Source organism: Ochotona princeps, chromosome X, assembly GCF_030435755.1.
Source record: "Ochotona princeps isolate mOchPri1 chromosome X, mOchPri1.hap1, whole genome shotgun sequence".
Classification (NCBI taxonomy): domain Eukaryota; kingdom Metazoa; phylum Chordata; class Mammalia; order Lagomorpha; family Ochotonidae; genus Ochotona; species Ochotona princeps.
Window position 1 is genome coordinate 66,524,593 of NC_080865.1, and position 14,499 is coordinate 66,539,091.

Here is a 14,499-nt window from a genome sequence, read left to right on the forward strand (position 1 = left end):
TTATATTATATCCCATGTTGTAGGTTTTATCCGGTTTCTCTGTTTCCTTGCCTTCTACTCAGAGTTGTCTCCCTGCCATCGTGGGGTGTGCCCTGTCCTGAGGGTGTGGCACTGCACAGGAGGAAGAATATTCACTTTTCAGAGTGGTGCACCTCCATGACTGACCCTCTGCATTGTTTTAAAAGAGAGTCTTAACCAAGTGTAGATTTGGCAGATCGATGCAGTTCAGGCAAATTTTATGCTTATCGCTTGCTTTGATTAATTGCTCTAACTTCTCTTGAGAACAGATTTTGAAGGATGTAACTATTTTAAGCCCTAGTTTTTAAAATACTGTTTATTTGATTGAAAGGCAGAGGGACAGAAAGAGAAGGGGGAGAGACGAGAGCAGGCAAGAGAGAACAAGACAGAGAGAGAAGGAGAGAGAGAGAGAGAGAAAGAGAGAGAGAGAGAAAGAGAGAGAGAGAGAAGCAGAGATGAAGACAGAGAGCTCCCATATGCTCGTTCACTCCCGGCATCCAGGCTGGTCCAGGTTGAAGCCAGAAGGTGGGAACTCAATCCAGATTCCCCATATGGTTTACAGGAATTCAGCCACTGGAGCCATCACCTGCTCCCTCCTCAGGTGCTCATTAGCAGAAAGCTGGAATACAGCCCAGAGCTGGGACTTGAACCCATGTACTCTCACATGGTTTGTGGGTGTCCCAAGTGGTGTCTTAAACCACCATCGCAAATGCTCACCTCAATACTTGCTCTTTAGATTATGTTTATATAACATCCCATGGTGAACGTTGTCTCTGTTTCCTTGCCTTTGACCCATTGCTGTGTGCTGGTCGTCCTGGGGTGTGCCTTGTTCTGAGAGTGTGGCACTGCACAGGAGGACATTCGCTTTTCAGAGTGGTGCACCTCCGTGACTGACATTCTGCATTAGCCTCTGTCAAGCTGGTGTTGATAGCCTGGACAATGTGTGTGTTGGGGGATGGGTGGCGAAAGGCGGAGGAGGGAAGGGGAGAATAGGAAACCTTACTAGGGGAGTGAAATTGTCCTACCATGCTCATTCAAATGCCATTGGATCCAATCACGAGAGTGAGCTAAGCTTCACTGTGGCCCTGCTGACCACTAACACACTCACAGGCACTGACCACTAACATCATGCAGGTCGAGGCAGTAGGTGAATGCTATCAATACAAGCATTTTGCTGGTTCTTGGAGCCTCCTATTTTACTGAACATTTTGAGTTAGCATGTTATCAACTGGGATAAAATTTCCTTCTGGAAAAACGAACAAACAGCAACAACAACAAAATGACAAACCCTGCCCCCCCCCAATAATACCAGAATGGAGATTTATGTTACTTAAGAAACACAATGATCGAAAGACCAGATTCTTATGCTTTCTGGTCAGAACATTCTCTCCCAAAGATCAATACACACTAGAAACAAAACTATCACAGAAGATTGCTTATTTTGTGCCCAGGGAAGGTAGTAACTTAGCTAGATGTTGGTGCCATGCAAGTAGAAGAAACTGGTATACATTTCATGTAATTCATTTGGTTTTGTTTATGTTTTTTCTTTTACACTTAAGTGCCTATCATTGATCAAATTTCACTTGTTTTTTTCCTTTATGGGCTGTGCTGAAGCTGAGGAAATCTCTGTTAAGACACATATTCCATGTAAGCTTGTCATACATACATTTAATTTTTTTCTTTATTTTCATTGTGATTATATGATTCAGATTTCTATTGTTATAATAAAATACCTGAGTTGAGTTGTATTAAGAAATGGGGTGTGTGTGCTGCACTGTGATGCAGGGGGTTACGTCACTTCTTACAGTGTCAGCATCCTGTATTGGAATCCCTATTTGAACTCCAGCTGCTTAGTTCTGAGCCACTTCCAATCTGTATGTCTGGGAAAGCAGTGGATGGCAGCCCAAGTACTTTGGCCCTTGCCACACACATGGCATACCTGGATGGAGTTTCTGTTTTTTACCTGGCCTTGTCCCAGCACTGAGGACGTTTGAGGGGTGAATGACTCAGTGAATGGAAGATCTCTCTTTCTTTCCCTCTCTGTCTCTTTCTGTGTTGCTTTGCCTTTCAAATTAATGTTCTAAATTTGTATAAAGAAGTTTATTTAGTAGGAAACTGACTCTGAAGCACAGAATAGAATATACTTTAACCAATCTCTCTGAAATGGAATGTGGCCATCTGCCCAGTGGTTTTTTTTTTTTTTTAAGATTTGTTTTTATTGGCAAGGCAGATTTACAGAGAAAGGGAGAGACAGAGAGAAAGATCTTTGATCCTCTGGTTCACTCTCCAAGTAGCCATAATAGCAGGAACTGAGCTGATCCAAAGCCAGGAGCCAGGAGATTCTTCCTGCTTTCCCACGAGGATGTAGCGTCCCAAGACTTTGGATTGTCCTCTACTGGTTTCTCAGGCCACAAGCAGGGGAGCTGGATGGGAACTGAAGCAGCCAGACACAAACTTGTGCCCATATGGGATCCCAGTGCTTGCATGGCAATGAAGCCCCTAGGCCTAGCCATTAGGATATTGTGTCGGGACCCCAAGTGGGGGTTTAACACACTGTATCACAATGCCTAGTGTCACGTTCTCATATTTCCAATTTAGATGAGTTTATTGACTATATCGCTCAAAGTCTTCCAATTATGAGAAAGAAATATTAAATATCCTATTATTGTGAATTAATCTATTTTATCTTGAATTCTTTTTCATTTTGCTTCATGTATTTGAAACTGTATTATAGCTATATCCAAAGTTTGATTTGTTCTTTAATCATTTACTCTATTGTACATCATTCTGTGTATTATGAAAAATATGCTTATTCTCAACATTTACTTGTCTTCCATGTGGGCGACAGAAATAAAAGTATTTTAGCCATCATTTGCCACCTCTCAGTGTGTACATTAGCAGGAAGCTAATGTGGAGCTAAAACCCAAACATTCTGATGTGTAATATGAGCACAACAAGCAGTGTCTTAAATACTGTACTTAGTGCTTGCCCCAAGTCTTTGATTATTTGGGGAAATGCTATTATTCTCTGTAAACAGAACATGATTTTTTATGTTTGCATCTTTTAAAAAGTTTTATTTATTTTTATAGGAAAGTCAGATATACAGAGAGGAAGAGAGACAGAGAGGAAGATCTTCATTCCAATAATTCTCTCCCAAAATAACCACAACGGTGTGTGCTGAACCAATCTGAAGCCAGGAGCCTAGAATCTCTTCTGAGTCTCCCACGTGGGTGCAGATTCCCAAGGCCTTGGGCCATCCTCGACTGTCTTCTTAGGCCACAGGCAGAGAACTAGAAGGGAAGCAGGGCCGTCGGGATTAGAACCAGTGCCCATATGGGATCCTTGTGTATGCAAGGAGAGGACTTTAGCTGCTAGGCTACCATGCCGGGCCCATTTGTAGCTTTTATTTAAAAGATTTATTTTTATTGAAAAGTTGGGTATACAGAGAGAAAGATCTTCTGTTTGTTGATTCACTCCCCCAGAGGCCCCAATGTTCAGTGCTGCGCTGATTCAAAGCCAGAAGCCAGGAGCCTCCTTCGGGTCTCCCACGCAGGTGTCGGGTCCTGAGGCTTTGGGCCTTTCTTCACTGCTTTCCCAGGCCACAAGCAAGGAACTGGATGGGAATCAGGGCTGCCAGTACATGAACCGATGCCCTCACGGGATTCCGGAGTGTGCAAGGAAAGCACTTTAGCCTGCTAGGCTACCACAGCGGACCCAGGTTTGCAGCTTTTAAAACATGTTGCATTGAGTAATTTCATTAAAAACTTGCAATCATATTATTCCCGTTGTGAGTGTTTTTTAGTTCAGGGCCAGAAAACACAGCCTGGGCCTAAAGCTTATCTAGTGATTTTTTTTTTTTTTTTGAGATTTGTAATGTAAGTAAATAAGAGTGAGGGGACAAACGAAATGAGCCAGGAAAAGATGGAAAGCAAATCCAAAGGCATGAGTTACCCATTAGGATATGATTTTTTGCGAAAGCACATCTCACTGTCACATGTAATGTCTTTCTGCTTCATCAATTTTGAGACAGATATATTGAGTCTCTGAATTGATCTATTTAACTTTGAATTATTCCCACTTTGCTTTATATATTTGAAATTATAAAGCAAACTTTGAATTGTTCCATCTTTTTGGTGGAGCAAAACTTTTTTTCAAGTATGAAATGCTTCCCTTTAGCTGAGGTGGTGTTTCTTTGGTTAGCATCTGCATGATTGTTTTCCTCATCCATTTGTCCCAGAGCCTTTTGTGTCCTTACACTTACCTTGTAAATCTTACAGCAGATCGGAGTTATATTTGTGAGTGTGTGCTCCAATGTGACACCCTTTGAACTGCAATATGTATTCCATTGACACATTTCTTCATTTCCTACCCACCTTTTTTACTCCATTTTATTTAGCTTTATTAAAAGATTCTACATGTCCCATCTTACTTCTTTTCTCTATTTACATGATTTATTCATTTTTATTTGAGCAGTAGATTCACAGAAGAGGAGAGAGAGAGAGAGAGAGAGAGAGAGAGAGAGAGAGAGAGATAAAATGAGTTTCCATCCATCCATTGGCTCACTCTCCACTTCCCAAATGGCTGCAACTGGTGTTGGACCAGGTGTCAGGAGCTTCGTCTTGTCTCCCATGTTGGTGTGGGGGCCCGAGGACTCAAGGGCCATGTTCTGCTTTTTCTCAGGCACATTAGCAAGCAGTAGGATGGAAAGTGGAGCTGCTGGGACTCAAATCTCATATGGGATGGCAATGTCATACAAGGTGGCTTAATCTAGTGCATCACAACACCATCCCCATTCGTACTAGATTTTAAATTCTATTTTTGCTCTTCTTCTCATATTTATGTTGATCATTATGCCATGTATATGTTAGTCATTTGGCTATACTCTTTCAAGAAATGTCTATTCAGATTTTTTTTTGCACATTTTGAAAAACTGGGATACTTTTTTGGTCTATTGATTTGAGTTACACATAAGGTTACTTCAGAAAATCCATAAAAAACAGAATGAAATGGTTAGTTTATTGTGGTGAATAACCTGAAATTTGTGGAAATCAGGGGTCTTCAAAAAGCTCATGAAGAGCACATTTTGGGCCCAGGGCTTAGGAAGCCATTAAGACACCATGTTCCACATCACAGTGCCTTTGTCCTAGATCCAGCTCCTAATTCCATCTCCTGCTAATCCAGAACACAGAAGGAAGTGATGAATAATCAAATAATTGGATTTCTGCTTCCCACATGGGATACCTGGGTTAAGTTCCTGGTTGCCAGCTTTGTCCCTATGACTGCTGCAGGCATTTGGGGCAATGAATCAGTGGTTGGGTATTTCTTGCATGTGTGGCATCTGGGTTTGGGAGTGGCCTGAGCAGGGGAACTTGGGAAAATCCTCTGGTGGGTAATGGCTCTTGCTGATGAGCACCTGGTCCAGGCCTGGGTGTAGGGTGAGCTAGGTAGGGTAGCTCCATCTGTCGGCAAGCGTGTGAGTTGGTTTTAGAAGGTGGTGGACCAGGCGGAGCCAAACAAGTCATATGCCACGGACAAGTACAGAAACCAGGATAGAGTGCAGGTCATGCCAGGCTAATCTGTCAAACCTATTAGTCTGCATGAGCCAGGGATGGGAGCAGGCTGAGCAGGGCCAAGTTGCAGCACCCACCCATGAGAGTTGGGACTGGGAGCCGGCCAGACCAGGTCAGGCTACAGCATCTGAAGGCAAAGGCCAAGACAGGTGAGGGGCTATGTCAAGCTGGGTCAGATCAACCACTAACACATGCACAAGATCTGTGCCCGGGGACAGGCCTGGTTGGGGAACTAAGGGGACACCCTGGCTAGGTTGTGGTTCCTACTATTGAGTACGAGGGCTGGAGGAGGCCTGTGGTCTAGTCTGGACATGGCTGCAGTGTCCCTTGGCATAGGCGTGGAATGGGTCTATGGCATGCCAGTCTGGGCTAGACTCCAGCACCTATTGGTGCTCGTGAGAACCGGGGGTGGGGGGAGGTGTAGGACAGGCTGTGGAGCCATATGTGAGCTGTGTCTGGGTGTGCACCAAGCCTGGCTGGGTTGTAGCACCCAACATTAAGAACCGGAAAGGGTGAGGGCCGGTCAGGAAAGGCTACTAATCCTGCTAGGACAGGAGGTGACTGAGTAAGGTGAGCCCATGGACCCAGTGGTGTGCACGAGATCTGACATTGGGAGAAGTTCTGATGGAGAAGCCTGGGAAACTTTGTTGGGACATAGTCCCTGCAGGTGAGCGCAAGAACCAAGACAAGGAGCAACCCAGACCAGGCCAGGTTATGGCAAGCACAGACTTACCTTTGGTAGGAAGTACTTTGTTCTTCTCATTTGAGAAAATCTAGGGTGCATTGTCTTTATTTCAGAATTCTTTTCAGGAATGGGAAGGCAGCATAGGAGTAAATCATCTTAACAAACTGATGGTGAAATGTTAAATTGTGATTGTATTTGTAGAGTGTGGGGAAAGTGGGTGAGGCACTCTTTCAGTGTGATTTATTAAGCATGACAAAGACAGTGATATGCGATGTTAACAGGAGCAAAGAGGGAAGGGGATTTGAGAACTTCTTGTATTATTATCTCACAGTGTCTGCTCTGTTAACCAAATTAACTCATCTAAAACTGCTGTGAAAAGCCAAAGTTTGCAAGATTGGATAAAATAATAGAATCCAGCTGCATACTCTTTTTTTCCCCTAAAACATATTTATTATTTATTTGAAAGGCAGAGTTGCAGAGAGGACAGCAAAGGGAGAAGTCTTCTTTAAAAAAATAACGGTTGGGTTTATAGTCAACCTGGTTCTATACACCTTAAAATGGCTATAGATTACTATTCAATTGTCTCGTGTCCATTTTCTTTTTAGTATTTAGCTGTTTATAGTGTTGAAGCATGATTTTGCTGAACTTAGTTGTTTTTTTGGGTGATCTGAACTGGCTTATAGCTCTAACAAGACATGTGTCAACAGTTTAGGTGCAGAACATTTTTTAGGAGGGGTGTGCAGAGAAATCCTCAATACCCCAGTGAGGAGTAACTAACCTTATGAAGAAGTCACAGGATGTGGTTGAGAATCTGCATTTTCCTATTAACATATTGGTTAATCAATACCGTGTCAATTAATACCATAATGTTGTAAACTGTTGTAAATACTATGTTGGGGCTTTTAATTGATTGGGATGATACTCTGCCGGCTCTACCTTCAGGCCAGAAATGGTCTCACCAAGAAACCATTGAACTTACCAGGACAATAAGATGCTGGACTTTATGCTTGGTAAATACCTCCAATGAAAGAATCTCAACTGAATTTGAACTGTGGTAATGCAACAAGGTGGAGCAATCCACCATGGGGGGAGGGTTTGGGGAGGGGTGGGGGGAATCCCAGTGCCTATAAAAATGTGTCACATAATGCAATGTAATTAATAAAAAAACAGTTTATTTTTCATTTAATTTATTGGAAAGTCAGATATACAGAGAGGAGGAGAGACGAAGTGGAAGATTTTCTGTCCGTTGTTTCTCTCCCCAACAGGCCACAATGACCGCTCTGGAGCTGATGCTCTAATCAGAAGGCAGGAGCAAGGATCCTCTTCTGAGTCTCCCACACTGGTGCAGGGTCCCAAGGCTTTGGGCCATCCTCCCCTGGTTTCCCAGGCCACAACCAGGGAGCTGGATGGGAAGCAGCCGCAGGGATTAGAAACCGCACCCATATGGGATCACCGTACATGCAAGGCAATGACTTTAGCAGATAGGCTACAGTGCCAGGCCCAGGAGACCCTTTGGTCTGCTGTTTCACTCCCCAAATGAGCTTAATAACCAGAGCTGAACTAATCCCATGCCAGGAGCCAGGCGTTTCTTCCAGACTTCCCACATGAATGCAGGGGCTCAAGGACATAAGCCTTCCTCTGCTGCTTTCCCAGGCCCCAAGCAGGGAGCTGGACTGGAAGTGGGAGCTGCTGGGTCATGAGATGACACCAATATGGGATGCCAGCAACACCACAGGCAGCAGCTTATCTTGCTATGCCACCATGCCACCCCCAGTTTCTCTCTCTCTCTCTCTCTCTCTCTCTCTCTCTCTCGTGATTACTCTTTTCATCAAGGGGTATGTATTAATGATGTGAAAGGCCTGATGTGGTAGCGGACCAGGTAAAGTCCTCACCTTGCATGAGCTGGGATCCCACATGGGTGCTGGTTCTAATTCTGGCAGCCCTGCTTCCCATCCAGCTCCCTGCTTGTGGTCTGGGAAAGCAGTGAAGGATGGCCCAAAGCTTTGGGACCCTGCACCCACATGGGAGACCTGGTGGGGGGGGGCCCTGGCTTCATATTGGCAGAGTTACGGCTGTTGTGGTCACTAGGGGCCTGAATCAACGGATGGAGGATCTTCCTCTCTGTCTCTGCTCCTCTCTGTTTATCTGACTTTCCAATAAAAATAAAACAAATCTTTACAAAATTATTTTTAAATTTCAAAACTATGAATTTTGTTTTTTTGTTTTGTTTTGCTGTTGAATTTTAGTTAATTGCATGTAGCCTCCTGGAGGATTTGATAAACACACAATGTAAGAGTTTAACCCTTGTCATTTGTTTAAACGTGCTGCATGGACCAATGTATGATCAATTCTTGCGTATATTCTTTAGGCTTTTAAAATAACAACACATTTTGGGTCCTCATCATGGCATAGTTGTTAAGCCTCTGCTTATAGGCCTGGTATCCCATATGTTCATGGGTTCAAGTCCTGCCTGCAGCACCTGCAGTCCAGTTCCCCAATGATGTGCCTGGGAAAGCGGCAGAGGATGGCTCAAGTCCTGAGGTGCCTGTGAAACATGGGTGGCACGGAGGACACTCTGGTCTTTTGAAGACCAGTCCAACTCTTGCTGGACGTGGCCATTTGTGGAGTAAGCCAGTGGATCGAAGATTTTCTTTTTCTGTCCCACCTTGTATCTCTGTAAAACCTGATTCAAATAAATGTAACTTGATTTAAAAAAAAATATATATATATATATGACACATTTGGATTGGCATTGTGGTGCTACAAAGGCGTTTCTGTGTGTGGTGCTGGTACCCATATCAGAGAAGCAGTTTGTGTCCTGAGTCTCACTTTCTTTTTACGTTTTGAGATTGTTTACATAGTTGAGAGGGATACATGTCTATGCGGTGAGTGTTAAGGTATGGAGCAAGGTGCGTGGGACAAATGTTCCATATCTTTTTAATTTTCCTGTAACTCAGTGGGGGGGGAGGAGTGGAGACTGCTTCTTGCTGTCAGTACCCAGGGATGTGTTATGTGCTTTGATGGTGCTTAGAGATGTGGGAAGAGGTGCTCTGTTGCTTGAGTGATTTTGATAGCACTGAGAAGTTGTTGGTTTTGTTGCACTGGGGTTCAGAAAGTCTTTCCAAGGTCCGTTGGTTGGAAATGTCCACCTTAGTGCATTTGCACAGACCTATACACTTGCTGCAAAGCTTGGCCAGGACAGTTGTCCAACCTATTCTGCCTTCCATCCTCCGACAAGTCACTGGATGGACATCATCTACTGGGCTAGCTGGGCTGGCCATCATGTCCCCTTTGTGTTTCTGTACATGCTGAACCAGCCAACACACATATCAGTTTCTGAGGCTGCCTGGACACTTCCACCACCAGCCCCATCCATCCTGTAAATAGTGGGATGCTGCAGCCTAGCCCAAGCCACGCTGCCACAAGCTCTGCCTCCATGAACACCAGCCATTGCCACCTTCGTTTCATTTAGCTTCCTGCTGATGCACTTGAAAAGAGAGCTGAAGATGACCACACTGACCTGGGAGACCAGGATGGAGTTTCTGGCTTGTTGCCATGGCCAATGTATGACAGCAGCTGAGGTTTCAGTGTGCGGCCCAAGACTGCTGTGAATGGGTATGGGAATGCCCCCTGTCCCGGGTCCCCACAAGACAGGAAGGCATGCACACGAACAAGCCGTTACCTGTAACTACGATGCTGCAGGCAGCAGACTGGCAGTGGCCTCTTGGCGTTGTGGACCATGGCAGCACAGGCCACGCTTCCTGCCTACACGGCCCAACTGAAACAACAAGCCCAGGGCACCTAGGCGCTTTGCTCACCCTGATGTCCTGGCCCAGGGTTTGGACTCTGCTCTTTGCTCAGGGGGCTCAGTGTGGGGTGGGCCGGCCTACAATTCGTGGGGGGTCCTGCGTTCTGTGTGGGCGGCCACAGCCCTGCCAGGGAGCTCAGAAGGTGGAGCCTCAGCCATCCACGGCCACACCTGCAAGTCCTCCTCCTACCTCCCACATACTCCACTCCCAGCCCAACCCCTCTGCCTAGCCCACCCCCAGTGCAGTACTTCCCACGCCGACCCCGTGGGTTCCTCGAGCTCCTCCTTCGTCACAGGTCTCCCGCACAGAGGGCAGCGTGACGTGTCCCGCTCTGATTGGAGGGCAGCGGGACGCGTGCGTACACACTGCAGTGAGCTTCCTACTGGTCATTCCCTCAGGAGGCTTCCAGTAGGGCAGAAGCACCGCTGAGGGCGGTGGTGTCCCGCCAAGCTGCTCGTGGTTCTGCATCATGAGCTCCTCCGACAGCAAAGAGGTGAGCTCAGTGGGGCAGGAACCTAGGTCTGGGTTCCTGGAGGGCGGTGGCGGGAGGAGGGCAGCTGGTGGCGGGCTTCTGAAGGGGCTGGGAGATGGGTAGGCTTCCGGGTTGGGTGTTGGAGGCACTGGGGTGATGGCGGCTTGTTAAGGGAGCTGTCTGGGTTGAGTTTAGGGTGGCCCTGGCGGGAGAGGGCCAGAGCAGGGCGGGACAGACTCTGCAAGGGGTCTCCTGAGAGGTTCTGGCAGTTGGCCCGGTGGAGGGGTTTTGGCCAGCCCTGTGACCCTGGGTGTGGTGGGGAGGGTCAGGGTGGGCCCAGGGGCCTGACCTGACCCCGTGGGTCCCCAGCAGCCCCTGGTGCCCAGCCAGCAACCCTCAGACGTGGAGTCCCTGCACCTGGTGTCCCACGAGGTTCCAATAGGAGCACAGGCTGTGGGGCAGCTGCTCCCCAGAGATGGGAGCCCCACCACATGCAGCAGCTCAGAAGACTTGGGAGAACGCACCACTAAAGATGTCCTCGGGGTCCTGAGTGACTCTGCAGCATGTGTGCCACTGCAGGCCGAGTTCAGACAGTCGTTCACCAGCAAGCTGCCGACCAGGAAGGCAGCAGCTGGGCTGGCAGGCAGCAGGAGTGGGGCCAGGGCAAGTTACCTGCCCCAGGCCTCCCCCAGCAAGGCGGTCCTGGACAAGAAGGGCCCGGCTGGCAGCGCCACCCTCGGCGCCATGGGGAGGAAGACCCAGGGTCTCCTTTCAGAATGTCTACCAGGACCCAGGCCTTTCCCACTCATGGCTGACGTTCCAGCACTCGGCCGAGGTGGGCAAGGCACCATGGCCCTCAGGGGCTCCAGACTGCCCAGACGCCATCCTAGGAAGAAGCCAATGTTCGGCAGCATGAGGGAGAATGCCATGCTGGCCCAGGATGATGCCACCGGGAAGAAGCAGCCTGCCACCCAGGAACAAGTAGGCAGCCCTCCCTCATTCCCTGGATTCTCTCCCCAGCCTCACAACTGTCCATAAGAAATCCGTGCCAACACACACACACACACACACACACACACACACACTCACCCCTTGCTCTGCCTGTTCCTTCCGTGTGGCCACTTCAGTAGGCTCATCTGGGGCTTCCTGTATGCCATGGGGGCCATCTTGTCAACCCTGCAGAGACTTGTGCAGAAATTTCTGACAAGGACTTGGCCCCAGCGACCCTCCAGTGTGGGAGTCGCGTGACGCCTGCTGCCTTCGTTGAAGTGGCCATGCGCCAGGAGGGACTAAGTGGTGAGGGATGAGGCTCCTTCATCCCACCAGGATCACACTTTTCCCCATCCCCCACGCACACATACACAGAAACATACACAAGTACGCATTCACACTTACACACACACACACACACACACACATATTCCCCAGCCAGCAACCTGTGTTTTAGTTTCTAGCAGACAGAACAAGACTGTCTCACCCGGCTGCATACCATGGAGCATGTCATAAGGCCGGGCCCAAGAGCAAGAGCAGACAAGACCCTGGAGGTACACAGCCCTTTGTTGTGGTGCAGGAAGACATCCAGTCCAGGCCATCACTGCTCTCAGGTGAGGCATTAAGATGTGATCAAAGTAGAGGAGCCAAATGAAGATATAGTGGTTTGGGTAGATACCTGGCCCTGAGACCCCCCAAGTGCTTGCCTCTCACCCAGACTGCTCTACCTCCTTAGGCACGTGTGGGAGAACTGAAGCAGTATGGTGTAGGTGGCCCTTTTTGGGAAGGCTGGCTGGAGACCTTCACTGTTTGTCTCCTATTTCCCAGGAGTTATGTGAGTTTTTTGTTCTTGTTTTTTTCTCCCAGATGCACACAGGCCACCTCCGCGCCGTCAGCGAAAGGGAAGGAGGCAGCTTCCGCCCAGGTTGCAGTCTTGTCATCGAGTAATGCTCCTTTGCGTAGTGGTATCTGTGTGCCGCTTAGCGTGACTCATACCCCTTCCATTCCCACATCTCTGCAAAACAGAGAGCACCAGCTCATTCCTATTGGGCCTGTCCACTTTAGCACTGGGCATGGGGATGGGGGTGGGAAAGTGGTAAGGTGTAGAGGGAATGAGCAGAGGAGGGAAAGGAACAAGGGCCGGAAAAAGCTGACCATGCTGCTTTCTTCCCCTGTCTGCCTGGCTAGTGTCACCTGCTAGAGAGACATATCAGCCGCCTGCAAGATCAAATAGGTAGGCTGTGGCGAGTGGTAACCAGGTGGCTTTGTGCAGCAACTGGGGCCCGAGGCAGTGCAGGGCTGCACTGAGGATGGTGGTGGCCCCTGGGGACCACCGGTCTTGCAGGATAAAGCCTTTTAGCGTTAATGAGTGGCCTTGGTGCTGCCTGCCTATCTGCCTGTCCATCCCTCCACGCACACCCGTGTGAGAAACACATCGTGTGAGCACATGCACGTTTCACCAGTGAGCCCTGGACTCTTACTTTGGCCCAATTGGAGACTGAGTGCATTAAATCTCCAATTTGTTGCCAGGCCATGTGCATGTTATTAAGCGATTGGGAACAAGTCTCTTACCAACATTTGAGAAAGACTTAATGACTGTGCTCCAATTAGAAAAAAATTGTCTCCCTTTCCTTGGGCCGGTGTGAGGGAGTCATTCCCGGGGCTGGGTAACACCAGGTGGGAGTGGAGTGTTGGGGTGTTGGGTTTGGCCTCCCATACAGGCAAGGTGAGGGCAGGTTTCCTGCCTCCCAGCACATGGAGAGCCTAGTTGTGCCTGTCTCTCTCTTTGTCTCCTTCCTCCACCCTAGAAAAGCTGCAGTGTGTTGATGGCAAGTCTCAGGTGGATGGAGGTGAGTGGCACCAGTTCCATGCCCTTTCACGCTCAGAGCCTTCAGGGAGTCCCGAGACTGCCCCCGACTGGTGGATGCTGTCTGACTCTGATCTCCTCGCTGAGTTAAAAGCAGCACCCGCATCCCCAGAAGATGCTGGGCCTTTTTGAGCCGAGGAGCTCCAGCACCGTGTTTCCCCTTGTCTCTGTGCCTGATGGCAGGGCTCTGCTGAGATGCTCTGTCAGCACTTGATCTATTTCCTGAGATGCAGGTTGCCTTTTGTGAAAACTCACGGTGTTTGTGATTAAAGTGCTTCTGCCATTCTGTGTCCGGCCTCTCGTGTGCTGCGGAGCTTACAGCCAGCTGGTCTCAGCACAATTGGTGTGGGGAGTCAGTCATCCTGCCTTCCCATGCGCTGGGCTATTCTCCCCTCACCTTTTTGTTTTTTTCTTCTTAGAGCTAGTGCCACCCAATTGCTCTGCATTGCTAGCTGCTGTCCCTGTCTCCTACACATTACCCCTTGCAGAATTCTGCATGGCAGTCTTCATCCTGGTTCTCCTGCAAGTCTGCCCTGACTCCATGGCAGTCTGCCTCTTGCCAACACACTTGAGTTCAGCCTTGCCCTCCCCATGTTGCTTCTCCTGGGCTCAGCTCACACTGGTGGCACCAGGGTGGTCTTTCCTTGGATTTGGACACCTTAGCTAGAAGCTGTGTGTTATCCTAGTTCCTTCTCTCATCCCTACTGTCACTTGTTTCAGTAGAGTGGAGGAGGCTTGAGTCACAGCACAGGCATTTGTGTGTTGAAGTGGGCACAAGAATGTGTCCCGGTGACTGTGGACTGACTTGCAGGAGGTATCCCAGAGGCTGGGTTGTGTGGTAAAGTGTCAGGCATTTCCTATCTTCTGTTTGCCAAGCCTGGTTGCTAACATGAGGTATGTGTGTTCAGGACCCATGTGGCCAACCACATCCACCCCTGGCTCGGTACATGTACTGCCTGCTGCTGGTTAGGCCTGTGCGCATGGCTCTGCTGGACTTCAGGCACATAACACAGATTCAAGTACAAAGTGGATAGGCATTTCATTGGTGAGAGCACAGCATTGCACTAAGTGTGAGGGTCTTGTGAGAG

At 48.3% G+C, this 14,499-nt stretch overlaps 1 protein-coding gene across 3 annotated transcripts; it reads left to right on the forward strand.

Moving 5' to 3' along the window:
* Window positions 1–10,422: 10,422 nt before the first annotated feature.
* On the forward strand, window positions 10,423–13,635 carry LOC105942101 (uncharacterized protein CXorf49 homolog). 3 transcript variants are annotated; one of them, XM_058658788.1, is made up of 6 exons: window positions 10,423–10,575; window positions 10,927–11,535; window positions 12,002–12,158; window positions 12,412–12,488; window positions 12,733–12,778; window positions 13,353–13,635. In XM_058658788.1, the coding sequence occupies exons 1-6, from the start codon at window positions 10,552–10,554 to the stop codon at window positions 13,541–13,543; spliced, it is 1,104 nt and encodes a 367-aa protein (XP_058514771.1). In that variant the 5' UTR covers window positions 10,423–10,551; the 3' UTR covers window positions 13,544–13,635. The 3 variants fall into 3 exon arrangements, with proteins under 3 accessions (XP_058514771.1, XP_058514770.1, XP_058514772.1); XM_058658787.1 differs by having other exon boundaries at window positions 10,424–10,575; window positions 10,924–11,535; XM_058658789.1 differs by having other exon boundaries at window positions 10,424–10,575; window positions 10,924–11,535; window positions 12,009–12,158.
* Window positions 13,636–14,499: the final 864 nt, after the last annotated feature.